We start from the raw sequence: 27,838 nt of genomic DNA on the forward strand, positions 1-27,838 counted from the left end.
ATTTCTTTCCGCTCCAGACAATCTGGGCTCCTTGAGGAATGACTGTCAGCACTGTTCCCTGGCAGACAGGGTGGATTCTTCATGGCGTTTCTATTATTGTTTACTTAAACCGTTATTTTAAACTATTACTGATATTTTACTTTTCAAGTATGAAAGTCTTGTGCTTCTAAGTTATAACAATTATGATTTGATGAGAATCTACCATGTGCAACTTTTGGGGCTATATACTTCATATGCAACATAATTTAACTGTCAAAACGTATCTTTGACTGAAGTGTTCTTCTTCATTTTACAAAGAAACCCAAACTAAAATATCTTGCCCCAGTCAAACAAATGGGGGAGCTGAAATCCAGAACCAGGTCACAGCAATCTCGGTTTCTCACCCACTCCCACGCCTTCTGAAGGTCAGCATTAGTATCTTTCACTTCCATGGTTTTTATTCTCAAATTCTTATACATTTTTTATATAGAAGAAATATTTATTAGCATAAATTGTATTTCTTCCTGATAAACTCTCTGTAATGTAAGTATAATGAATGTAGAGCCATATTAATACTGAAGAGGTCCCACTTCGTCTCGTCGAAGAGGCTTGAAGAGACTTGGTGACTGGGGCCTACTCCTCCCAGGTGGAAGCTGAGTACCTTCTGAGCTTAGGGAGACCAGGCATGAGCCTTTCAGTGGTTCTGGTTGGAATAAGATATATAGGAAGGAAAAGAGAAAATATTCTAAGGAATTGCAGGCTGCTGGGTTGATGGCTGGATTCAGAGAACCGTAGTGAGTGAAAGGGTGGGATGCAGAAAGGTTCCCACACTTAGCATTGGAAAATGAATCACGTCCATCCCAATGTGGACCTCAAGGAAGCACCTGGAGTTGGTGGTGGGGACGGAGGAGCTGTGGGTGAGTTGAGTGTCAGGAACCTGGGGGGCTGTTGAGTGGAGATGAGTCCATTTTTAGATATAGCTACAAACGTTATTGAGAAGTTTGACTGAAAGCCTGTATTTAAGCGAAATTTGAATCTATGTGATCAGATGAGGTTAAAAAAAAAAGTGTCAGGAGGAGAATGGATTGATTGGGGACTACTACTGATGTTCAGGAGGTGATCAAAGAAAGAAACATCACTTAAAAGTCCCGACAGGGAGCAGGAAGAGAGCAGCATCAAAATGGGGAAAGATGGCGCTAAGGAGAATTCTAAGAAAAAAGTAGTCAGGAGTGTAAAATGTCAGAGAGGGTAAGACTGTGTTAAACTAATCATTAGCTTAAGAAAACTGCTTTAAAGCTACTGCAACAGACTACTTGACTTGTAGAAACACATAGTGACCTAATGGGTATAATTTCTCCATTATGTGTAATTTTTTCAGTTCCTAAGAGACCTGAAACACAGGTATTACCTTGGTGGAGAAAAGTAATTCCACTAATGGGCCATCATGGAGACCGCTAAAGATTTGTTTTGCTTACTTAATAGTTTTTATTGACATTTTGAAAACAAATTTTGTCTATTTTACAAGTCAATAATATCTATTACAAGGTTGGTATTTGTGAAATGGGAGCAACCAGAACACTGACTTCATCTCCAGGGAAGTGTATTCTAATAAGAAACCCTCCTGAGGTGCATGTGATCAAGTGCCTGATGAGTATTTCATGTGTAGTATTAGTCATTCTCCTCAGCATTTAGCTCATCGTACACTTTTCCTCCATTTAACAAGTTTGTTCACTTTTCTAATTTAGAAGCATTTCAAAAATTGATTGTGATGCAGTAAGCATTAACAACGTTGACCTTATCACCATGGAAATGACTTCATTATCACTCTTGTTGCCAAAACCCATCCAGGGCAGTCTGTGATGCTGGTTTGAGATGAACAAAACAGTCAGAATGAGAAAGATTTTTCTTGGTATGAAAGGCAATTGGCCTATGTCTTCCAAAGAATCCCAGTCTCTTTCTCTACAAAAGTAAACATGAAACTTTGCTTGTGGTCTCGGCTCACTGCAACCTCTGCCTCCCGGGTTCATGGCATTCTCCTGCTTCAGCCTCCTGAGTAACTGGGACTACAGGCACACCCGGCTTTTTTTTTTTTTGTATTTTTAGTAGAGACAGGGTTTCATCGTGTCAGCCAGGCTGGTCTCGACCTGATCTCGTGATCCGCTTTGCTTGGCCTCCCAAAGTGCTGTGATTACAGGCGTGAGCCACCGTGCCCAGCCATGGTATGTATTTAAAACCAGGAAAGGAACCTCTAAGAGTTGGAGCCACATCAGTGGCTGCCCTCCTGCTGTGCCTTCTGTGCGCAGTTACAATGCTGCAGTAAATTAGACACCCCCTCCCCATCAGCTCCAGGTCACTAGCAAGATATCATTTCCAGTAAAGTTGGTCTTTCTCTCTGAATTTCAGTTACTTTTGAATCATGATTTTATTATTACTCATTCTACTATTCTCCCATTCATGCAATACATATTTTTTGATTGCCTTTCTATGTGCCTGGTACTACTGTAGTGGTAAACAAGATAAAGTCTCTTTCTTAATGGGGCTTATATTTTACTGAGGAGAGGCAGAAGAGCATGGCCCCAGGGACTCACTTCCTCCCTGCTTTTATGTAATAGCTCAGCAGAGCACTTGGTAGGCACCCTACCCGAGCCTAATAGGAGGATGGGTCAGTGTCTGGTTGCCAGGTTCTGGAGGACCTTCCCTTCCAACAAGGCCACTTTCTCAACTAGGAAATGTGTGCGGTCCCACAGATATCCCCTGCCCTCTTCTCTTAAATACACACCATAAATATACAGAGCATCATGGGGACATTGTTCTTCCTTGCTGGTGCCTTGGCCCTGATGCACCAGACTGTCTATATCCTGTCTAAGCGCTAAGGAGTAACACGCGTTAAGGAGATCATGCACCCCACTAATTCTTGGCCTGTTTTCCTCCAGTAAACTCTATTTTACACCTGAACTTTGTGGTGCTGGAACAAATAAAGACAATTTTCAACCGCGCTAAGTGTGATGAAGGAAACGAAATGTTACCATGGCTTATACAGGGGCTGAGGCTAAGTGAGGACTACTTCAGTTGGCACAGCCGGGAAGACCTCTTTGAGGAGACAGTGATAAAACCAAAGCAGGAATTGATAAAAGGCAGCAGCCGGGAGAAGAAAGAATATTAGAGCACTGGACTAGCAAATGGGGAGGCCTGAATGACAAGCTTGACACGCGTGTAGTCAGAAAGAGCCAGGAGCACAGCGAGTGAGGGGAAGAGAGGGAGCCAGGGTCTTTGGAGGGTTGATTTGACTCCAGCTACAGCAAGCAGTTATGCAAGAAGTCAAAGTGAAGAGTTAACATGATGTGATGACCGTATTTAAAAGTTTAAGTCTTGGATGTCGGGAAAATGGCACGCAGGGCCATGAATGAAGAAGACAGAGAACCTAGCCAGGAAGCTGTCACCATGGCCCAGCAAGAGCGAAGGGCAGAGAAGCAAAGACCATTGACTGCAGTGAGAGGTAGAGGAGAGGATGGGTCCTGGATGCAGAGAGTGAGTGCTTTTAGTCCTTGTGTGCACGGTCACAGAAAATCATGTAAAAGTTGCCACTGACAAAAAAAAGAAAAAAAAGAAAAAAGAAAAAATATAGGAGGCAATAGGAAATGAAGATGAGCAAAGACTAGAGAATCTCATGTAAATGCGAAGTCCGCAAGGCCAAGGTTTGACAAAGCAAGTGGTTCTGAAACATTCTTGGAACATTGTAACTCTCCAGCCTGCTGGCTGCAGCCCCCCAGGGGCTCCTCTGGGGAGGTCTAAAAGCTGGTGCTCACTGCAAAAGCATGGCCGAGTAGTCTTCAAACCTGGATTTCAAAAAGGGAGACAGACAAGATAACCTAAGCTTGTGAGAAGCAAACTCACTGCGTTTACGGGTAAGATCAAGACCTGAGACCCAGCTGACTTGGAAGGTTGCCACTAGAACTGATCTCAGAAACGGAGTTAGTCACAAGATGCCAGGGAAACCACAAACAAGAGGCGGGAAGCAAATTAATGACAGAGTGAAGCCCTCTGTGTCAGGTGCTTTGCACATGTTATCCCTGGTAGTCCTCAAAAGCAGCCCTAGGAGAGAGGTCCGGTTTCATCTTTTCTCTGGAAAACAAACTAAAACTCAGGGAGCTTTGGTAACAAGCTCAAGACATTAGGAGTAGTGGTTGGGAGCAGAACCAGGCTGTAAGCCCAGGGTTGCCCTCTTCCACCTTCCACTCATCTCCCCACAGCATGGGGAACCTGGGTGGGGCAGCAGGGCCATCAGGGCTGCAGGGTTGGGCCTTAGCAAGGGAAGCCTGTCAGGTCCATGCATGGCCCTGCTAGGAAGTCAGCCTTTACTCACCGTCTGAGGTTCTCTGTCTCTGAGCTCTTCTGTTTGTCAGAACCCCACCCCCCCGGCCGCCAGTGACTGTGGTTGTCCTAAACTTCGTCCTCTGGTTCTTCAAGGTAGTGAGATATTCTCCATGTGAGCTTTCACCATCCACATGGCACAGACCAGGGGCTGCCCCAAGAGTACAAGTCGTGGAAATGGGAGATTCACCTGGCGCCTCCTCCCTCTGCAGGACCGTGCCCTCAGCTGGCCCCTGCCTGCCCTCTCTCCAGTCTGCACTTAGCTGCTCTGTACATCGAAGCTCTACAGTTATCTGTAGAGTTCTAGAGTTCGTCTGATGGACACAACTTTGTCATTACCAAGAATTTTTTTTTTTTTTTTTTTTTTTTACGACAGTCTTGCTCTGTTGCCCAGGCTGGAGTGCAGTGGCATGATCTCGGCTCACTGCAGCCTCCACCTCTCGGGTTACAGCGATTCTCCTGCCTCAGCTTCCCGGGTAGCTGGGATTACAGGCACACACCACCACACCCAGCTAACTTTTGCGTTTTTAGTAGAGAAGGGGTTTCACCACATTGGCAAGGCTGGTCTCGAACTCTTCACCTCAAGTGATCTCACCTCGGCCTTCCAAAGTGCTGGGATTACAGGCGTAAGCCACTGTGCCCAGCCCAAGAAATACTCTCTTAAACAAAACATTCTGAATCAAACGGATGGTTTCCAGAATGGATTCATTTTCCCTTCCCCTCTGCTAATAACCTGGTCCTAGGCTCCCTTAGGAGATGCAGTTGCTGCAGGGTTTCCCGCCTCCGGGGCAGATGAGGGCATTCATGCTTCTGCACTGCCCTCCAGTGGCTGACTGCCTGAAATGCGAATCCGATTCTCTGGGATGCAAAGCGCTCTTCCCAGAGGTAAGAGGACTTCTCAGGGGCTTCCATTACTGAGTAACAAACTGCAGTAGACATGAGTCTCCCTAATAACGAAATAGATTACTGATTGCAAACTATTTACATTTTTCACTTTTATTTGCAACAACAACAGAAAAACAGAAGCTCTATTTCAAAGCTCTTGAGATGTTTTAAGGATCTGTGACGTAGTTATTGAGTGTAGACAGTAATTAAGTACATTAGAGAAGACTCCCATTAGCACCTGGAGAAGAAAGTACTGAGGACAATCGTGTCAATGACGTGAAGAACTGCCAGGTGACATGAGACTTTACTGAGAAAGGCACCATACACTTTTGCTTTCTCTGAGTAACACTGCCATCTTGTGTCTTTTCTCCATACTTCCGATAAAACTGGGCAAACCTTTTGCTACTTTGAGCACTTCTAAATGTTTTCTAATAGAAAAACTTTGGAATGTTTTTTCAAAGCTCAAACAGGAGAAAATAAATACACATAAACTCTTCTTAAAAACTGCAGTGAGGCGTATTTTTTATTCAATAAACTGCACCTTTATATCAGTTCAAGGAGTTTTGGTGAATGTATACACACAGTCAACCTCAACACAGGATGTAGATTTCCCTCAACTCCCAAAGTACCCTTGTGCCTATTTACAGGCAAGCTCACCCCAGCTCTTGTCCAGGCAACCACTGATCTGCTTTCTGTCAGCAAAGATCCGTTCTGACTTTTAAGAATTTCATCGAAAAGTAATTATATAGCGCATACTCTTTTGTGTCTATGTAAATACTTGCTTTTTCCATTCGACATAACACTTTTGATATCTATTCATTTTGTTAAATCTAACAGTATCTTATTCATTTTTACTTCTCAGTACTATTCTCTTGTATGAATATACCCCAATTTATTGACCCAGTCTCCTGCTGATGAGCACCTGGGTTGCTTCCAGTTTTTGACTATTAAGCTTGCTATGAGCAAATGTGTATAACAAGTGAGTACAAATGTTCTCATTTCTCTTGGTAAATACCTAGAAGCAAATTACTGGGCCTTAGAGTAAGTAGATGTTTAACTATAAAAAAACAGCCAAAGTATTTCCTAGTGATACCATTTTCTTTTTTTTCTAGGCTGGAGTGCAGTGGCATCATCTCACCTCACTGCAACCTCCACCTATCAGGTTCAAGCAATTCTCCTGCCTCAGTCTCCCGAGTAGCTGGGATTGCAGGTCCCTGCCACCATGCCTGCCTAATGTTTGTATTTTTGGTAGAGACAGGGTTTCATCATGTTGGCCAGGCTCATCTCAAACTCCTGACCTCAAGTGATCCACCTGCCTCAGCCTCCCAAAGTGCTGGGATTACAGGCATGAGACACCGTGCCTGACCATTTATACCATTTTCTATTCCCACGGCAATCAGTGAGAGCTCCAGATGAGCCATGTCCTTGTCAATATCTGTTATAATCATCCTTTTGAACATCGATTCTAGTGGGTGTGTGGAGGTGACTCATGATGAGTTTAATTTGCGTTTTCCTGCTAATAATGCTGAGCATCTTTGCATGTGGCTATTGGCTATTTGTATCTATTCTTTGGTTAAAGTCTGTTTAATTCATTTCCTTGTCTCCCTTTATAAAATTGGGTTATTCATCTTTTAATTATTGAATCATAAGATTTCTTTATATATATGATGCTCTATAAAAGTATCTTGTTACATATATGTAGTTTTTTTCCCCTAGTTTGTGACTTGTCTTCTTATACTATTAATAGTATCCTTTGGGGAGCAAACATTTTAAATTTTGATAGTCTAATTTATCATTTTGTAAAGTTATAGATTTGTTGGCCAGGCACAGTGGCTTACACCTGTAATCCCAGCACTTTGGGAGGCCGAGGTGGGCGGATCATGAGGTCAGTAGATCGAGACCATTCTGGCTAGCACGGTGAAACCCTGTCTCTACTAAAAAATACAAAAAATTAGATGGGCGTGGCTGTGGGCGCCTGTAGTCCCAAGTACTCAGGAGGCTGAGGCAGGAGAATGGCATGAACTCAGGAGGCGGAGATTGCAGTGAGCCGAGATCATGCCACTGCACTTCAGCCTGGGGTGACAGAGCAAGACTCCGTCTCAAAAAAAAAAAAAAAATTATAGATTTATTACCTCAGAAATGTTTGCCTACATTGAGATCACAAAAATTTTCTCCTCGATTTTTCCTAGAAGTTTTATTGTTTTAGTTTTTGCATTTTCATCCATGATCTTTTTCATGTTGACTTTTGTGCATGATACGTTGGAAATACTAAAGGTTTTTTTTTTTTTTTTCCCCCAGACAGATATGTAATTGTACCAGCATCAGCTCTGTTGCTGTTCTTAGTTCCTGTTCTTAGAGAAAATAAGTTCAGTCTTTTGCCATTAGGTAGATGTTAGCCGCACATTTTTAAAAGTGCCCTCGATAAGCTTGAGAGTTTCTTTTTATTCCTGCTTTGATGAAAGTTTTTGTAATAAATGTGGCTAAATTTTGTCAAGTGCACTCTTTCTTCTAGTCCTAAGGGAGAACAAAACATTTCCCCCTCCTATTAATATGAGGAGTTGCCTTGGTTTTTCAAATATTAAGACAACCTGATACTTCTAAGAAATATTCCACCTGATTGTAATATATTGTCCTTTTTATACATAGATGGATTCTATTTGTTAATATCCTGTTAAAGGTTTTTTGCATCTAGATTCATGAAGAATGTTGGTGTAAAGTTTTCTGTAAAGTATTTGTCTGGTTTTGGTATCAGCATGATGCTGGCTTCAAAAACTGAGTTGGAAAGGGTTCTTTTTATATTCTGAGAGAGGTTATGTTTTATTACAATTAAATGTGCTTTTTAGGCCGGGCGCGGTGGCTCAAGCCTGTAATCCCAGCACTTTGGGAGGCCGAGACGGGCGGATCACGAGGTCAGGAGATCAAGACCATCCTGGCTAACACGGTGAAACCCCGTCTCTATTAAGAAATACAAAAAACTAGCCGGGGGAGGTGGCGGGCGCCTGTAGTCCCAGCTACTCGGGAGGCTGAGGCAGGAGAATGGCGTAAACCCGGGAGGCGGAGCTTGCAGTGAGCTGAGATCCGGCCACTGCACTCCAGCCTGGGTGACAGAGCGAGACTCCGTCTCAAAAAAAAAAAAAAAAAAAAAAAAAAATGTGCTTTTTTAAATGTTTGATAAAATTCACCAGTGAAGACATTTGGGCCTGGGAGTTTTGCTGTAAGAAGGAAATTATGAATTCAATTTCTTTAATACATATAGAGCTATTCAGATTTTCTATCAACAGTTTTTGCTGTACAATTTTGTCATTGCTTCTAAGTTATCAAATTCAATGGCATAAATTTGTTTGTACTGTTATTACTCATTTAATGTTTGTAGGACTGGTAGCACTGTCTTTTCTTTCATCCCTAATACTGGGAATTTCTATGTAAAATTTTTCTTTTTTTCTGATCAGTTTAGCAATAGATTTATCAAGACTGATTTTTCAAAGAATGCTCCTTTTAGTTGTATTCATTTATCTCTCTTGTCTGTTTCTAGGGGTAGCGAATTTTTCTGTAAATAACTAATACATATTTTAGGTTTGCTGACCATATGATTTCTAAGGCAGCACTAGACAACAATTAGTAAATAAATGAGTGGGACTATTTTCAAATACAAATATTCACAAAAACAGATGTGAAGCCAGATTTTTGCCTGAAAGTTGTGATTTGCTGACCCTTGTTTTATTAATTTTACATCTTTACTTTTTGCTTCTTTCTACTTACTTTGGTGTTAATATACTCATTTTTTCTAGCTTTCTGATGTAGAAATAATTCCTTGGTTTTGAAGAACATTCCCAATGGATATGGAATTCGAGGTTCATACCCCCTTCTCTCATTCCCCACCCCAACTAGTGGTTTAAAGAGGTGATTCTGTCCTTAATTGTTTCCCATGATGTATCTGCTCTTGGTTTTATCTTTAGTCCTCGTATATATGTGTACTTTGTAAAATTCGGGTTTTTAAGATTATCTTTTTCTACTGTGTCTTTTATTTAGGTTTTTTGAGCTTATTGGAGATGTCAGTTTATAATTAGTCTAATTTGGAAAATTTTGTATTCATTGATGTCACATTGGCACCTTGAAATCAGCCACGGTGGGAATATTTACATCATGAAAATTGGCCAATGCTACAGATTGAGGCTTTTTTCTCCATAAAGGTATTTGTTAAAATTTGCCAATATATTTCTGCCCACAGGTCACTAATGTTGGGCTCATTTTCAGTCTTCTTTTCTCTCTGTGCTTCTACTATGATAGTTTCTATTGCTGTGTTCAAATTTACTGATCTTTTCTTTTGAAGTTCTCACTGGATGTTACACCTATAGTGGAAATTTTTCATTCTAGATATATTTTTCAGCTCTAGAAGTTCTGTTTGGTTCTTGTTAAAACATTTTCTATGGATCTTTTCATGATGTTTAATTTTCTTTAAATCCTTGGGCTTATTTTTACAAAAGATTTTTAAAGTCATTCACTTAAGTCCTTCCTCTCTGCTATTTCTGCATCTGCCTCTGTTGACTGATTTTTCTCCTGGTTACAAGTCCACATTTCTCTGCTTTCTTGCATGTTTTGTAATTCTGAGTGGATGTCAAACATAATTTTTAATTTCAAGTATGTAGTTTTAATTTTTTTCCTTCCTTTCTTTGCACAAGTTTTTACGCTATAGCTAATTTAGCCCTGTTACTAAGATGCCACCCTCCTGAGGTTTCTACTGAAAAACGTCCCATACAGTCAGGGAGGACTCTCCACCGGGCTAGTGAGAACTCACAGTCTCCCAGCCCCTGTGTCCTCTGCGAATTGTTCATCTTACAGCTCCTGGTCATTGTTAGCCCAGCCTCATGGTGTTGCATCTTACACAGGCAGGATTGGTTTTCCTCAACAGACTCAATGGGAGCTCTTTGCAGATTTCTAGAGCTCTTTTTCCATTTAGCACCCTCCTCTATGCTAGTCTGCCCTAGAAATTCCAGCTATCTATCTTCCTGGTCACTAATAATTACCATTCTCTGCATATAATCTTTTCGCCTTACCTTGTGGCTTTGGTTTGAAAACTGCCTTTCAAGCAGAATTCTGAGGTGATAGACTCACTCTATTTTTTTACCGTCCCCTTATGAATCACAGTCTTGTATTTCCTGTTTCCCAGTGTCTGAAAGAGTTGTTTCACATATTTTTTCCAGTTTTCTCATTTTTGGTATTGGGAGTACAGGTCTTGCTCCAGTTTCTCCACCATGACTAGAAGCTGAAGTCCTTGTACACTCCAGACCCAACCAATTATCCTCTTCCTTCATCGAGGATCTCCCAACCCCTTGGACAGAGCTGTTTTCTGTTTGCTTGTTTTTGTTTTTTAACAGAGAGACAGGGTCTTGCTCTGTCACCCAGGCTAGAATCATAGTTCACTATAGCCTTGAACTCCTGGGCCCAAGAGATCCTCCCACCTCAATCTCCTCAGTAGCTAGGACCCAGGAGCATGCCACCAGGCCCCGCTAGGTTTTATTTTTATTTTATCTTATTTGTAGAGACAGGGTCTCACTATGTTGCCCAGGCTGGTCTCAAACTCCTGGCCCCAGTTGATCCTCCTGCCTCGGCCTCTCAAAGCACCGAGATAACAGGGATAACTGAGCCACTGTGCCCGGCCTCAACAGAGCTCTTGACAGCACTATCAGTCTTAGGTGGGAAGCATTATGAACAATAAAAAGGGAGGAGATATGAAAATCCAGTTAATTAATCCCAGTTATAACTGAGGGAACTGGGCATTGCAGCTGGGTGGTCTTTTGTACAGTGAATAAATTATGTCCTTCGTTGATACTCAGTTCTTAGACTGAACTGAACTAACCTGAGAATGAGGTATTAAATTTCCCATTTCTAAAAACAGATAGAAAGTAACCATCCAGGGGCCAGTAAGGGATGGTAGAAAAGCACACAGATAAAATGGTGGAAAAAATGTCTGTCCTGGGAGTTAGAAAGCTTGGTTCAAAAGCCTCTATACGTATTTTCCTCACTTGCTTCCATTTCTGTCTGTAACACTAGGCAAGTGAACTCTTTACTCTACAATAATCCTACTGGCTCCTTTATTTTTCTAATGTTTTGGTTTCTCTCCCTTGCTAGCATTACCCTCTGTTTAGTGGGGTCATCTGGGTAGGCTGGAACAGCTATCCCCTTAAAGGTTAGATCACTCCCACTGCACCAACGAGCACAGGGTAGGTCTGAGAGCAATTCAGGGGAAGTGAATGGCATAGAAAAACAGGACATATCTAATAGCTTCTTGAAATAATAGGGACATTTCTGTGTTTTCCAGTTAGAAAGGACTTCTGAGTTAAAAGGATCACAAGATGGCAGGGCCTGATATTTTAATTTCCCATCTTCTTATTAAAATAGCAATGGCTGTGAAGTAAAACAGGCACCCAGAATTCACCTCCTCCAACATCTGATGTAATCAACAATAATTATTGACAGCAGCAAAAAGAACAGGAGCAAGAACCCAACAGGGAAACGTGTACAACTTCATGCCGCCATAATGAAATAAGAAAACAGAAAAAGCACACTCTGCCATGGCTTGGCATAGCTACCTATCATGGACCCTAAGCCCCCACAACAGAGTGAATAATATGTCGAGAATTTCCACAAATTGTTCCTGCTTTGGAGAAATGTTGTCTGAAAGGTTGAGCTGGAAGCTCAGCCAAAGTCAAAACACAATCCAAGAGCAGAGACCTCTCCAGCAATATGCACAGCGCGGGCGAGAGGGATGTTAGCTGAGGCCCTGGAGGAAGAGCCTGAGACCCAGGGTTCTTCCCACTGTCACCGTGTCCTGGATAGGGCCCTGGGTCAGACTTCTGAGGAGAAAACAGAATCCATATCCTTTGCAAAGGAGCAGCTGGAACGAGGGCTAGCCATTTGTCTACACTGAAGCGAACACAAGCAAAGCACAGCTTACAGGCGAGAGTTCTACAGGGCACAGGGGCCCGGAAATGTACCAAGGGCACTGAGGAAAGCCCGGCCACACAGCAGACAGCGAGGCGGAAGGCAGAGCCTCTTGCTCTGAATGTGCAAGAAAACCCATGACAAGATTATATTCTCTTCAGTTTTGAGTTTTAAACTTTTATAACATACATTTTCTTAAAGGATCTACTAAATTTAAATTATACAAATATGCCACTGAAAGATAAATATATCGAGAGGTGGTGGTCGCATGCAGAAGCCAGATGAGGAGCCTGGTGAGGAGGCAGCTCGGAGACAGGAGGCCTCCATGGCCACTCTCTGCAACCAGAGAGGTCTCAGGGCACGAGCCCTGCAAAACGCTTCTCCATCAGTGAACTCGCCTAAAAATAGAATGAAACAGGATGGAAGATGGTCCCACTAAGGAAAAAATTGAGAACCAAAATAACATCACAAAATAAATTTAAAATAGCAAGAAACACAGTAGTTAAAAATGGAGTTAATTAAGTGCAAAAAACATTTAAAAACGAGCTGATCAAGGTGCGTACAGAGGTGTAATTAAGGTAACACAATTAAGAAAATACAAAAAGAACAAAGAAAAGCTGACAAAAGGGTAGTCGCCTTAAACAGATACTCCAACATATCAAACAGAAAACATATTACAAGAACACAACATTTCCCTGAAGTGAAGTAAGAATCGAGCAGTCTCAGGAAAAAATGATATAGAATGTCACTTTTCATTGAGATCCTGTTTGTCACTGAAACTCAGTTGCAGAGAAAGAATGCTTTAATCACATCAAGGGGACAAGGATGGGACAATCTGAGGTAGCATCAGATTTCCCCTTTGAAACACTGAGTGCTAGGATGTAATGGAGTATTTGTCTTTCAACTAGATTATAAAGAAAAGAAAGTGATGCCCACATTTATATGCACCCACATCACTAAAGTATACAGACAGGCATATTCAGGCACGCATAAACTCAGGAAAAACCGTGTCCTTAAGCTCCTTAAAGAAAACCACTTGACAATAAAATTTAACTGATTAAGAAGTATTAAAATGAAGTTTCAAAACTGTGATCCCTTTCCCTCACGTGAGTACTCACAAAGCTCTCTTCCTAAAAGATTAGTTCCACATTGCAGCAATAGGACAGGACACCTCCTGATTTTTATATTCCTATGAGATTATTCTGTGTGTGTCCAAAAATCACATTCGCTTGAACTGTTAATATTTCTCTTAGGAAACAGGAAGGAAAAAAAAAGCAATGAAAGCTTGCCTTCTATGTGGGTTTGTGAGGGCCGCCATAACAACATACCACAGACTGGGAAGCTTGAACAACAGCGAGTTATCCTCTCACAGTTCTGGAAGCGGGAGATCTGAGATCAAGATGCCAGCAAGGCTGGTTTCTTCTGAAGCCTCTCTTTTTAATTTGTGCATCTTCTCCTGGTGTCTTCACATCACCTTCCTTCTGTGCATCTGTGTCCATAAGAACACCAGTCATCTTGGATTATAACCTACACCTCTGGCCTCATTTTAACTTTCTTTTTTTTTTTTTTTTTTTTTTTGCGATGGAGTCTCTCTCTGTCACCAAGGCTGGAGTGCAGTGGCCTGATCTCAGCTCACTGCAACCTCCACCTCCTGGGTTCAAGCAATTCTCCTGCCTCAGCCTCCTGAGTACCTGGGATGATAGGCGGTGCGACCCCATGCTCATCTAATTTTTGTATTTTTAGTATAGATGGGGTTTCCCCATGTTGGCCAGGCTGGTCTTGAACTCCTGACCTCAGGTGATCCAACTGCCTTAGCCTCCCAAAGTGCTGGGATTACAAGTGTGAGTCACCATGCCCAGCCTCTCATTTTAATTTAATAAACTCTTTAAAGACCTTATCTCCAGTGGCCAAACCCTGTCTCTACAAAAAAAAAAAAAAAAAAAAAAAAAAGAAAAAACATTAGCTGGGCGTGCCTGTGGTCCCAGCTACTGGGGAGGCTGAGGTGGGAGGATCACTTGAGCCCAGGAGGTTGAGGCTGCAGTGATCTGTGTAAGGTAGTGCTAACAGCCTGCGTGACAGGGCGAGACCCTGTCTCAAAAACAAACAAACAAAAACAGAAAAGACCTTATCTCCAAATTCTGAGGTCTTAGAGTTAGGCCATCAACATGTGAATTTTGGGGGTGGCACAGTTCAGTCCGTAACATCCTCCACATCTCAAATACTGTAAAAAAGCGACTGCATGCCGTCCTAAATCGTAATTCATTATACAGCTCCAGGGGATGTAGTAAAGAAGCCAGAACCCCTTACCTTGTTTAAATAAGTCACCGTGTTATAACAAGGTTTGTGGTCAAACTGGACTCTGTCAACTGCTTTGTCTTGGGAAAGGCACTGGGCTTCTCAGCATCTTGACAACAAGATTGACTGGGGCTGGGAGTGGTGGCCTGCGCCCATAATCCCAGCACTTTGGGAGGCCGAGGCTGGTGGATCACCTGAGTTCGGGAGTTTGAGACTAGCCTGACCAACATGCAGAAACCCCGTCTCTACTAAAAATACAAAAATTAGCCAGGTGTGTTGGCACATGCCTGTAATCCCAGCTACTTGGGAGGCTGAGGCAGGACAATCGGCTGAACCCAGGAGGCAGAGGTTGCAGTGAGCCGAGATTGTGTCATTGCACTCCAGCCTGGGCAACAAGAGTGAAACTCCATCTCAAAAAAAAAAAAAAAAAAAAAAAAAGATTGACTGGTAGTGGAGGGAAAGAGTGCAGGAGTCTGATGGTGCTGGGTGTCGCTTCAGACAGAGCATAAAGGAAGCAGTGACATGACTCTAGTTTCTCTCCCTCTCCTAGGATCTTATATTTTATTTCTAATTTTTACTAATAGACTTTATTTTTAGGGGTTTTAGTTTTTCAGAAACACTGAGTAGAAAGTAGAGAGGTACCACAACCCTTTATACATCCTTCCTGCAGTTTTCCTTATTATTAATATAGTACTAGCGAACATTTGTTACAACTGATGAACCAATATTGATACATTATTATTAACTACAGTCCATAGTTTACACTAGAGTTCATGCTGTATAGTTCTTTAGGCTTTGATGAATGCATAATGGCATGTATCCACCATTGTAGCATCACGCAGAATGGTTTCACCTGCACTGAAAATTCCCTGTACTCCACCTATTCTTCCCTCTCTCTCACCCTCCCTCAGCCCCTCAAGACCTGGCAGTCCCTGATCTTGTTACTGTCTCTATAGTTTTGCCTTTTCCAGAATGTCATATAGTTGGAATCATACAGTGTGTAGTTTTTCAGACTGGTTCTTTTACATAGTAGTATGAAGCTGAGGTTCCTCCCTGTCTTTTCATGGCTTGAGAGCTCATTTCCTTTTAGCATATTCCATTGTTTGTGTTTATCACAGTTTGTTTATTCATTCATCTGCTGAAGGACATCTTGGTTGCCTCCAAGTCTTGGCAATTGTGAATAAAGCCGCTATAAACATTTGTGTGTAAGTTTTTGTGTGAGCATAAATCTTCCTGTTATTTAAATATCGAGGAGTGCAATTGCTGGATAGTATGGTGGACTACGTTTAGCTTTGTAAGAAACTGCCAACGTGCCTTCCGCAATGGCTGTACCATTGGCATTCCCACCAACAACGAAGGAGACTTCCTGTTGCTCCACATCCTTGTCAGCACTTGACTTTAGACATTCAAATAGGCTTGCAATAGTAGCTCATTGTTGTTTCAGTTTGCAATCCCCTGATGACAGGTAATGGTGAGTACCTTTTCATATGATTATTTGCCATCTGTATATCTTCTTTTACGCAATGTCTGTTCAGATCTTTTGCTTATTTTTTAATTGGGTTGTTTTCTCCTGAAATGTATTAAGAACCCTTAACAGGCAGCACTGCACCCTGGGGAGCCTGAAACCCTGCACGACCGTGTGGAAAGAACACGGCCCTGTGCCACATCTGCGGAGACTTACTATGTGGAAAGAACACAGCCCTGCGTCAGATCCGCGGAGACTGGCCTGGCCAGAAATCAGCACCTGGCCAGCCCAGAGAGTGGCTATGTGTGTTGGAGCAGTTAGACTTCTCTAATACAGGATGATGCAGGAAAAGAAGTCCATTAGGCAGATGCAGAAAAGGTTTTTGTTTTCGTTTTAAGAAAATGATCACGAAGTAAAGGGAACAGTGAGTTTCAGGAGGAAGTAGTCAATTGAAACTGTTTACTGTAATTGATAACATAGAGTCACTGGCAACTAATTCTGTGATATCTAAATCTTCCACGTCAGCTTCACCACCCTATTCTGGTTATTGCATTTTTAACTAAATAAGATGGAATAACTTTTTTTATAGTACTTAAAATTCTGTTTTTTCAAAAAGGGTTTGAGGAGGGGAGTAAACTTTATTTGACCTCATCACATTTAACTCTTAAAATATTCCTGTCTAAAAGACTCTTTATGTTTGTATCTAGGTCCAGTCTTTGATTTTTCCTGGGGAACTCTTGACACTTTCATAATTTCAACCACTGTGTCAACTTCATTTTTCAAAAGATACAGTTCTTTCCACTTTGTCATAATACCTAAATGAAGTAATACAAAACAAAAAGACAGGTGCTATGGAGTCCTTGGTTCTCCATAGATCTTCTTAAACTTTTTCTTGCTTCAGGCAGAGATTCAAGAATATAAATGGAATATTAATTCAGCTTATCTCAAATGATGTTATTAATATTTCATGTATTTTTAAATTGAGGGTCAATTTAAAATTTCTGCTATATATACATTCAATTTATACTCAGTACAATTCATGTCAAAATTTTTAAAACTTGATTTGGTGATCTATATATTGACTTTTTTCCATCTTATAAACATTTTTAAACATACAGAAAAATGGAAAGTTATTCAATGAACATCTTACACCACAACTAAGTCTACATTTAACATTTTGTTGTCTTTGCATTATCACGAATAATTCCTCTAACACATATTATTCCTCTAACCATGAACCTGCCCTTTTTTGAATCAAAATAAGTTGTAGATACCTGTACATTTCCCTCCCAAATGCATCGACAATTGTATAATTTAGAGTTCAATATTTGTTGAGTTTTGTTTTGTTTGTTTTGTTTTGTTTTGAGATAAAAGGCACAGATCTGCTGCTATGGATGGAATGTTTGTGTGCCTCCAAATTGGAGGAGGGGCTTCTGGGAGGTAATCAGGTCAAGAGGCTGAAGCCTCACATTGGGATTAGTGTTCTTAGGAGAGGAGGAGAGCTGGTCCTTTCTTTCTCTCTTCCTCCACCCCCCGCCATGTGAGAATGGAAGGAGAAAGTAGCTCTCTATAAACCAGGAAAAGCCTTTACAAGAACCTGACCATTATCTCTGACTTCCAGTCTCCAGAACTGTGAGAAATAAATGTTTGTTGTGTAAGCCAGCACTCTATGATATTCTGTTATAGCTGCCCACATTGACTAAGACCCCTGTGAAACCCTGAGACCTGTTAAATTACAGAGTGTTACTTTCACTCCCCAGTTCCCTCACCTGCCCTCTCAATCTGTACCCCGAGGCAAACACTGTTCTGATTTTTTTCACCATTCATTAGTTTTGCTTTGTCCAAAACTTCTTGCAAATGGAACTGCACACTGTGCCTTCTTTAGCGTAGGCGTGTTTCACTCACCGTGTTTGTCACTCATCAATGTTGTGGCAGAGAGTTTTCTTTCCTTAGCTGTGGAGTACTATTATGTCGTGGGACTATACCTGTATCTTTATTCATTTTATTGATGGTACCCAGTTGCTTTTAGTTCTGTTATCAATAAAGTTACTATGAACATTCCTGTACAAGTCTTTTTGTGAATTTAGTTTCATATAGCTTCAATAAGTACCTGGAATTCGAATTGTGGAGCCATAGTTGGTGTATATATGCTTCGTATTATGATAAACTACTAAACTTTTCCCAAAGATTTATGCCATTCTACACTCCTAGTAACCAAGAATTAGAGTTCTAGAGTTCTGGTTGATTCGTATTTTTGCACAGATCTGCTGTTACTGGCTTTTTTTTTTTTTTTTTAAGACGGAGTCTTGCTCTGTTGCCCAGGCTAGACTGCAGTTATGTGACCTCGGCTCACTGCAGCCTCCACCTCCTGAGTTCAAGCACTTCTCCTGCCTCAGCCTCCCGAGTAGCTAGGATTACAGGCCTGCGCCACCATGCCAGACTAATTTTTGTATTTTTAGTAGAGACAGGGTTTCTCAATGTTGGTCAGGCTGGTCGCAAACTCCCGAACTCAGGTGAGTAGACAATTATAACAATACACTGTAATGAAAGTTATTTGAATGTGGCCTCTGTCACATTACCTTCTGGTACACACCTCTTTTTGAACCAGATTTTCTTGGATAAGGGGAACCACTGTATGTGTTACTTGATTTTCTGTGTTTTGCTGGAAATACTGTGAAGTCAGACATTTGGTGGTTGGGGTGAACTTGCCAACATGTGATTTTACGTTTTTTGTGGAATGAATTATTTTTTTGAAAACTATTTATTGAGCATTTACTGTGTTTAATACTTTACTAGGTGCTGTGAGTAACCCAGATATGCTATACCCACTTGGACCTTATGGTCTAGTAAGGGGATTTACAGTGTGGGAAATAGACCGAGGAGTAAATAAATACATATTAATACAAATGCTATGCAGCGAATGAAGAGGGTATTGTGAAAAAGGAAAAAAGAGCATGAGATAGACAGGATTGCCTTAGATGGTCACTATTGGCCTCTAAACAGATGATACATGGGCTGAAGTCCTAGGGAGGAAGAACTAATCAACCGCATCTCAGTCCGTTCAGAATTTAAAAGTGACTCTTAAGGCTAAGGTAAGGTATGTGTAGTGTGTACAGACCACCTACAGTCACATATAGGGAGGTGTGTGGCCTCTAACCCTGACCCACCGAATCAGTATCTGGAGGTTCTGGGGTTACAAATTTCATTTACTAAAAAACTTAACAGGAGATTTCAGTTACTGAAGTTTAAGAAGCACTGGGAGTTGTAACACCTCTTAAGGGTCTATCAGCTGTTCCAGAGTTATATTGTTCCTCAGATCCAGTTATGCTCCACTGCTAAAAGGAAATATGGCCGGGCACGGTGGCTCACGTCCCTAATCCCAGCACTTTGGGAGGCTGAGGAGGGTGGATCGCGAGGTCACAAGTTCAAGCCCAGCCTGGCCAATATGGTGAAACCCCGTCTCTACTGACGGTTTCAGCCCCGGGCCTGGAATGCATCCTTGTGGATAAGTGGGGAGCTGTGTGTACATTATGACCACTCCCGTAACCAAACCTAGCGTTTGACAAAGTACGGCCTCAATTACAGCGGCATTCATTACCGTGAATGACAGCCAAAGTCAAAGTTTAGGGTGGTGATACTATTTTGAATTAGGCCATAACGTTGTATTGCTCATAAGCTTCATTTCGACCAACATTATATACATACATAAAGTATGTACCGTAAGGACACACAACAAGCTGGACCGCAGGAAAAAAAAAAACACAACTTAGGATTTACCTAGTCAGCCGCTACCAGAGAGCAAGCACCGCGCAAGGCCGCTGGGGCTCGTGCTGTGGATGCCAGTGGTTTGAGGTAGGGCTGGTGGGATAACCCTGGACCCAGCCGGGAAAAAAATGGCTGACGCTAAAGTCACACTCCTAAAGAAAACCAACGCCCCAACAACGAGCTCCGCAACGCATCTCTTCCGGGAAGCGTGGCCGGGGCGCACGTCGCGCTGCGATTGCGTACTGAGGTTTCGCGTAAGGAACCAATAGGACGGAGGAGTGGGCGGGCTGTTGGCAGAAACCCGGATTCCGGTTCCGGTGGGCCTCTATCAGTCCGCTCCAGTGCTACGTGTCCCTGGCATTTTAGGTGTCGGTTGGGCAGGTGAGTTTCTTCCCTCCAGTAGGTACGGGCGAACCGGGCGGCCACGCCTTTGCGACTCGCTGGGGCAGCGGGCGTGGGCGAGCCGGCGTGTCTCCCCGGGCGGCCGTCGCGGGGCGGGCGATGAGTGGTCCCTTGGCTCAAGTCTGGGGCCGGGGTCTGGCCGCCGACATCCCACCAACTCGGCCTCTGCCGGAAGGCAGACCCAGGGCCGCGGGCTCCCGGCTCGCGGGGTCGCCGGCTCGCGGGGTTCCAGGGCTTAGCGTCCTGCCCCGGCGTCTTTTGTGCTGCAGCCAAAGATGATGTCCTGCTGCCCGATACCTTCGGGGTTGGCTCTGTGTGCGGGTGTGGAGTCTTGTCTGGGAAAGGCTGTGCTCAGCTCTGGCCCTGCCGCCGCTCCCGTAGTTTAAAGTGAGAGCAGTGGTCTAGAATCTAGTTCGAGAGATCATAGTTGGTTTTTGGGTCTCTACCCCTGACATTGAGTGCGGTATTGTGTGTAGCGTGCATTTTTCTGGATAAATAATTCTTAGCTTCTTTCATGATAACTATGATTACAAAAAGTTTAAGCCCTTTGGATTTCAAGAGCAAAGTTAAGTGAAATACTGAGAAAACAGACATTACTGTGTTTTTGCCCCCAGAACGTTGCAGAAGTCCTGGTGTTTCATTGACGTTAATTCATTTCGTTGTCCACAGCCTACATTAAGTGAGGAAACTGGGGCTTACAGAGGTTTACATTCCATAGCCAGTGATTTGAACTACCACCTGGCCACTGTTCTGAGTACTGGAAATGGAGGAAAATACAAGTAACACTTTGATCTCTTTACTTTCTAAAGCAGTGGCTCTCAAAGCTAACATCGGATGACATTTCTGTTGGGTAATAGATTCCTCCAAAGAATATATATAGTAAAATATATAGCCCTGTTTCCTTAAAAGATGTGTTCAAATCGAAAAGTTTGGAATTTAGCTATTAGCTTCTCAGAATTTGCGTCTTGCTTTAGCTATTCTTTGTACTTTAGAAAAGTGTGTTGTATTGGCACGTTTTAGAAAAATCAAGGTTGAAATTCACGTTTGCCTCCATTCTAGGCTCTTGCAGCACCATAGTTGGCATTCACTGTACAAGACACTGCCTTCTGCATAGTTTAAAATAAAATATGGAAAGTAATTGTTGGATCTCAACATTGATGGTTCCTTAGGAGTGGTGAGGGGACTGTAGAATGAGAAATGGATGGGACTGCAGAGTCAGAAAAGGAATGGATGTGTTATCAATTGCTTAACCTTTTTTAACCTCTTAATAGAGATAGGCTTTTTATATTGCGTGTGCTGTTCTTTGTCAGTGAAGATATCATGAGTAAGATCTGTGCTTTTCTTATTGCCTTTGATCTGATAATTAACTGAAATTTACAAAAACAATATCAATTTAGGCTTTGGAGTTTGTTTTTTGTTTTATTTTAGGAGGTGGAATTGACCCATGTTAGACGTGAATTCAATGACTGGTCTCATTTACATCTTGATATCAATGAGTAAGTGCTTAATATATGGTAACCAATACCAGTGAGTATCTTTGTTTATTTTAAACAGGCAGTCATGGATCAGGTAATGCAGTTTGTTGAGCCAAGTCGGCAGTTTGTAAAGGACTCCATTCGGCTGGTTAAAAGATGCACTAAACCTGATAGAAAAGGTAATTGCTTGACTATGAGAAAAAAAATTAAATCTTTGCATTTTCTGAGCCTTTTGTTTGATTAACATCTTCTTGATTAACAGCCATTGCATTACTTTCGCCAACATTTTTATTGATTGATACTGCTCGATGGCTTTTTAACATTGTCACTTCCTAAATTTTTTACTCTTGTCTAAATTTTTATTTTATGTATTTTCAAATGGTGTAAGATTATTTATCACAGCCTTATGTTCCAGGTAACATTTTAGTTAATAATATTTTATGACTTTTAGTATCTTACATATCTTCTCTTTGGAAAAGCTTTGAAGTCTCCCTACTGAACTCCCACCCCAATGAACAAAACCTTAACATGAAACCAACAATCTAGTTTTTGCCAAACTAGAAAGTTAATTTTGTTATTTATCATGATTCATGTGTTCAATTTGTCTACTTGTATTCATTCATTGAGTTAGGAGCTGGTAATATAATAGAGAATATAACATGTATGTAATGTAGTATATAATAAAGGGAATAGTCCTTGCTGTCATGGAGCTTAGACTCTATCAAGGAAGACTGTCATAAACAAATTTTTGCAATTATGTTTTTTAATTACTTCTGTGGTAAGTATTATGGAAGATAACTAGAAGAAAGTTTGACAGCACATAATAGGAGGACTAACCAAGTCAGGAGATCAGGGAAAGCTTCTCTTAGGAAGTAACATAAAATGGTTACATTACTAGTGTAATGTTTTATAAAATAGTGCTCAACTCAGACTGTCTCACTCTATTGCCCAGGCTGGAGTGCAGTGACGCGATCTCAGCTCACTGCAACCTCCGCCTCCTGGGTTCAAGCAATTCTGCTTCAACCTCCTGAGTAGCTGGGATTAGAGGCACCTGCCACCACGCCTGGCTAATTTTTGTATTTTTAGTGGAGCCAGAGTTTCACCATGTTGGCCAGGCCGAACTTAAACTCCTGACCTCACGTGATCTGCTTGCCTCGGCCTCCCAAGTGCTGATATTACAGACATGAGCCACCGTGCCCAGCCGAACTTGATTTTTCAAGCCTTATTTTTGGCTTCATCATAATAGCAAAGGCACTGGACCCATTGTTTATAATGTACCAAAAAAAGGTATGTTTCTGCCTGTATAATCGATATAATAAAAATTACAATGATACGTTTTAAAACTTAAGAAAAATAATGTATATTTCTTTCATCCATGTCCTTATTTTGGTATTTTCTGGTCATTTGCTAAGAAGAAAAAATATTTTTAGTACTTGTTGATGAACTCACTGGCACAGACATGCACTGTTATGTTTCCTTAAATATCAACAAAACATGGAAATTTTAAAACCTATCAAACAACTTGTTTACTATTAACAGTTTCACCTTTTTATTTTTAAGTTATGTATCCATTACCAGGATAAATGTATACTAGTTAAGTTCATTTATGTTGCTGATAGTTTTTTTCCCATACTTTCAGTGACAGTGCAAAAAATATGTGAATTTCGTGTTTTTAAATGCAGAATTCCAGAAGATTGCCATGGCAACAGCAATAGGATTTGCTATAATGGGATTCATTGGCTTCTTTGTGAAATTGATCCATATTCCTATTAATAACATCATTGTGTAAGTAAACTTTATGAAATAGACTAGGATTGAATGAAACTTGAAACCATTTGAGATGACGGCCTGCTATTTTGTTAATACAGAGATGCATCTCTTTTTAGTGCTGTTGGAGTCTACTGATATTTACGAGTACCTGATGATTGAGTGCCTTTAGATCTTAAATGATCTTTCCAGAAATTCTGTGTGCTAGGCACTATTTTCTTTAATAAATAAAATTTTACAGAGTCAAGAAAGTATTAAAGACACTCATATGTCACAAAGCCAGCACTGAAACCTAAGTCCTCTTTGTGCTGTTATCTTGTTAATCTCTAAGGAGCAGAGGAAATGCTTCCCATCCAAAAATCACTGCTATGATGGAATTCTAACTCTGGACCAGATTGCCTAGATCCAAATCCTTTTTCTTGTTATACAGTTGCTGTCCTAGCATCAGGCAATTTGCGTCACCTCTCTGTGCTCAGTTTACTCAGTGGGGATAATAGTTCTTACTTGGATTATGACTTTAAGTCATGTAAGGCCCCAGAAACAATTTGGGTAAGAATACGAGTGAAAGTTGTTACTGTAATGAGCCATTGATACTGATGGGAGAATATCATAACTTTTAAGTATATTAGGAGGCAAAAAAGGCTGAGAAACATTGGGATCACTTGATTCGTTTCCAAATAATTTTGCTTATTAAATTCATTACAAGTCATTGGGATATGTTGTGGCATTGAGCAATTAGAGCAATTAGGTAATTCAGTTTAGGGTAAGGACTTAGTATGGGTTTTAGTATTTACTTACTCTGTGATTTTGTATGCATTTAATCTCAGCCTCATCCACTGTTTGGAGCTAATAAAATCTATTATTACCTGATAATAATATCAGGTAAGCACTGATATACCTCAAGTGCTTGTATCCATTAAAAGCACTGAATAAGTGTTAGTGGAATTAAGTGAACAACTTCAGGTTCTTTGCCTTTTCTGATGATAATGGTGGCAATAGTAATTAACATTCATTGAGAACTTTCCATATGCTGTTGAAATCTGATATCAATCAGTAATATCAATTGATTTTATGGGGTGGTGAAGTTTGAAGCAATGATTTAAAAAATTTCTAAGCTATAAATCTCCTAAATACTAGGTGTTTTATCCCAGGTACTGGTACAGGTTGCCTTTTAAATGACAAGTAACAATGTATATTGTCAGAGGGATTTCTTAAGTAGGGTACCATAGTTATTAAGGTAAAATTGCCACAAAGTGATATTCAGGATCAGAAGTAGTTGGAACTAGATGGGCCCAAGTCACTGATACCTCTTTTGTCAGTTCAGAAATCCCTCTATTTTACCAGTGAGAAATGCCAGCTGTAGAACTGTGGAGTCATGGGGAGAATACTGAAGTAGAATGAGGAAATCAGTAAAAAGAAGTGGCAGAGTCTCTGTCAGGTCCGTTCTTTTTCATACTCAGTGCTTCTCCTCTTCTTACTTCCCATTCTGTCATGAGACATATTTAATTGATAGGAAGTGTTTCTTTAAAATGATAACAAAATTAGTTTCCTGTGATAATCATTGTTCTTAGTTGTACCTTTCAGAACATGTAAGCCCACCTTTTCCAATTTTTTGGTATACAAGCACCTTTCAAATTTTTTCGCCAGCCTTCACTTAACCTGTATTTTTGTCCCTTTTGCCAGACATCACTGTCTGCCTTGGGTTATTCTCAGGTCCGTCTTTCACGTTAGATTATGAGTTGTGAGGCAGGCCTGCCTTGTTATTTATACTGTATGTCTCTCCTATAGAGTCTAGTCCAGAGCTCTCTTGTATCTGTTAAAAGCACTGAATAAGTATTTGTTGAATTAAGTGAACAACTTCAGGTTCTTGCCTTTTCTAATGGTGATGGTGGCAATAATAATAGTTAACATTCATTGAGAACTTTCCATGACTCTGTGTGTCAACTCATTTAATCTTCATGAGGAAACTGAGGCATGGGGAGGCTAAGTAACCACTCGGATTGCATGGCTAGTGATAGAGCAACACAGGAAACCTTTCAGAAGCTAGTTACTTAGAAAACTTTTCTTCTAGTTAAAAAAAATGGTTTCAATGTTTAAGAAGTTAAAAAATCTATCTTTAGATATTTTTTAATCTTAATGTGAAGGCTAATTAAAACATTTTGTGAGAGACACTACAGAAAACTTACTCTTTTCTCATGTCAAACCATGATAGCTGTACAACTGAAAGGAATCTTGCTTTCCCTGCTTGAAAGAGGATTAATCATTGTTTACATCATTTTGGAGATGGTAGCAAGGGAAATACTCATTGGGTTGAATTATCTTTTTTTCTTACAATTTTTTTCTTCTTTTTCTTTATAGCAGTCAAAATTAATATTCACAGTATTAGAATTTAAAATAAGCACTTGCTGGCCTTTTAATTATAGCAATACTGTTTAATAGCATAAGCATTTAAAATGCTAAACATTAAAGTATATGCTCAGGGGTATTTTATGTAATAATTTTCTCTCTTTTATTGAGGTGGAGTCTCACTCTGTTTCCCAGGCTGGAGTGCAGTGGCGCAATCTTAGCTTATTGCAGCCTCTGCCTGCCGGGTTCAAGTGATTCTCCTGCCTCAGCCTCCTGAGTAGCTGGGACTGCAGGTGCACACCACCATGCCTGGCTGATTTTTTTGCAGTTTTAATAGAGACAGGGTTTCACCATGTTGGCCAGGCTGGTCTCGAACTCCTGACCTCAGGTGACCTGCCTCCCACAGCCTCCCAGAGTGTTGAGATTACAGGTGAGAGCTACTGCACCTGGCCTATTTTATGTAATTTTCTTCTGGTAATGGAATTATTTTGCTTTAACATTACTAAAATGTGTATCTGACTATGTAGGTTTAATGTTTATGCTTTTAAAACTCAGAAGTTCTTCTGTAGAAAACGTGATTTTTGTTTTCATCATGACTAACTCAGATTTTGGAATGATTATGGTAAGTTGCAGTGCTTGAGCACCTTGTGCTCATGTGCAGTCTACTTTCTGCTGGTGTGTTGACGTTATCAAATTGAAAAGCTTCTCAGCTAACCATCCTGTCATCTAATTGATATTTTTTGTTGTGTTCAGAAAGGCTAGACTGTTCCAAAATGGCATTTCCTGAATGAGCATTGTGAGTTTAGACATAGACCTCTGCCAGTAACCACATCATCTTTTCAGGTCCAGGATTTTAAAGTTCATTGTGCCATTCTTTTATGCCATCTTTAGATAACGTTAGGTGGGATTCAAATAATTGGTCTTGAGCCATTAAAGTTATAGCATATTGCATTTCAAATAATAATAATTATTAAAATTATATCTCTACTCAGAAGTAATAATTTTTCTTTCTTTTACAGTGGTGGCTGAATACATTTTGGAAGAGAGTTTTTCATCTTAGAGATTGGTGAACAAGTGTGAGAGTGTGAGAAGCTCACAGAATACAAATTTGCCTGTATATTTTGTGGGTTTCTTTTCCTTTCAAGATGTTTTCTATTTCTAAATTAAAGTAATTTCAAAGTAAATGAATATCTCTTTTTTCTGTCATAGATACTTATCACATTTCAGTGATAGAAAACAGTAATTTCTTTCTCTGAGTAATTTAGTTTATAAGAGAAATGAAAGAGCCTGGTGAAATATTACACTTTCTGAGAGCTCTTCTGTTTTAGCCCCTTTGTGCTAGAATTACAAAATACCTGAGACTGGGTAATTTATAAATAATAGAAATTTATTCTCACAGTTCTGGAGACTGGGAAGTCCAAGATCAAGGTACCAGCAGGTTTGGTGTCCAATGAGGGCCTGGTCTCTGCTTACAAGCTGGTGGCTTAGATGTTGTGTCCTCACATGGCAAAAGGGATAGACGGGAAAGGGCCTTCATCCCATTCATGAGAGAAGATCCCTTGTGACCTCCTCACCTCTTAAAGGCCCTACCTCTTAATACTATTACATTGGAGATTAAATTTCTTTATACATATGTACGTATGTGCATCTTGCTCTGTCGCCCAGGTCGTGGCTCACTGTGACCTCAAACTCCTGAGCTCAAGCCATCATCCTGCTTCAGCCTCCCGGGTAGCTGGGACTACAGGTGCGTGCCACCATGTCTGTCTAATTTTTTGTAGAGATAGGGTATCGCTATGTTGCCCAGTCTGGTCTTGGACTCCTGGCCTCAAGCAATCCTCCCACCTCGGCTCCCAAAGCACTGTGATTACCTGGCTAAGCCACTGTGCTTGTCTGGAGGTTGAATTTCAACATGAGTTTTTGAGGGAGATAAACATTCAATTATAGCATGTGCTATCAGATAAATGTTTATGGTCAAAGAAGAAACAGTAAATAAAGTATGGTGATTCCCTATTAGAATTTGAGGTAGGGTAGGAGTTTTTCTGTAAGCACTTAATTTTTTTTTTTTTTTTTTTTTCTTTTGAGATGGAGTTTTGCTCTTGTTGCCCAGGCTGGAGTGCAATGGCACGATCTCAGCTCACTGCAACTC

The 27,838-nt window shown here is 40.9% G+C and overlaps 1 protein-coding gene and 1 long non-coding RNA gene across 3 annotated transcripts in view; one reads left to right on the forward strand and one right to left on the reverse strand.

Annotated features, from left to right (window-relative positions):
• LOC112621451 overlaps positions 1–19,928 on the reverse strand; it is a 44,624-nt gene extending 24,696 nt beyond the window's left edge. The window contains exon 1 of the long non-coding RNA XR_003118729.1: positions 19,715–19,928. This is a non-coding gene — a long non-coding RNA (uncharacterized LOC112621451). The remainder of the gene's footprint in view (positions 1–19,714) is intronic.
• A 66-nt stretch (positions 19,929–19,994) lies between these two features.
• SEC61G (Sec61 translocon gamma subunit) lies at positions 19,995–26,882 on the forward strand. 2 transcript variants are annotated; one of them, XM_025379795.1, is made up of 4 exons: positions 19,995–20,083; positions 21,659–21,758; positions 23,262–23,364; positions 26,712–26,882. In XM_025379795.1, exons 2-4 carry the CDS (start codon positions 21,665–21,667, stop codon positions 26,719–26,721), a joined length of 207 nt encoding a protein of 68 aa, XP_025235580.1. In that variant the 5' UTR covers positions 19,995–20,083; positions 21,659–21,664; the 3' UTR covers positions 26,722–26,882. The 2 variants fall into 2 exon arrangements, with proteins under 2 accessions (XP_025235580.1, XP_025235581.1); XM_025379796.1 differs by having other exon boundaries at positions 20,001–20,083; positions 21,663–21,758.
• The last annotated feature ends 956 nt before the right edge of the window (positions 26,883–27,838 follow it).

Source organism: Theropithecus gelada, chromosome 3, assembly GCF_003255815.1.
Source record: "Theropithecus gelada isolate Dixy chromosome 3, Tgel_1.0, whole genome shotgun sequence".
Taxonomy (NCBI): Eukaryota; Metazoa; Chordata; class Mammalia; order Primates; family Cercopithecidae; genus Theropithecus; species Theropithecus gelada.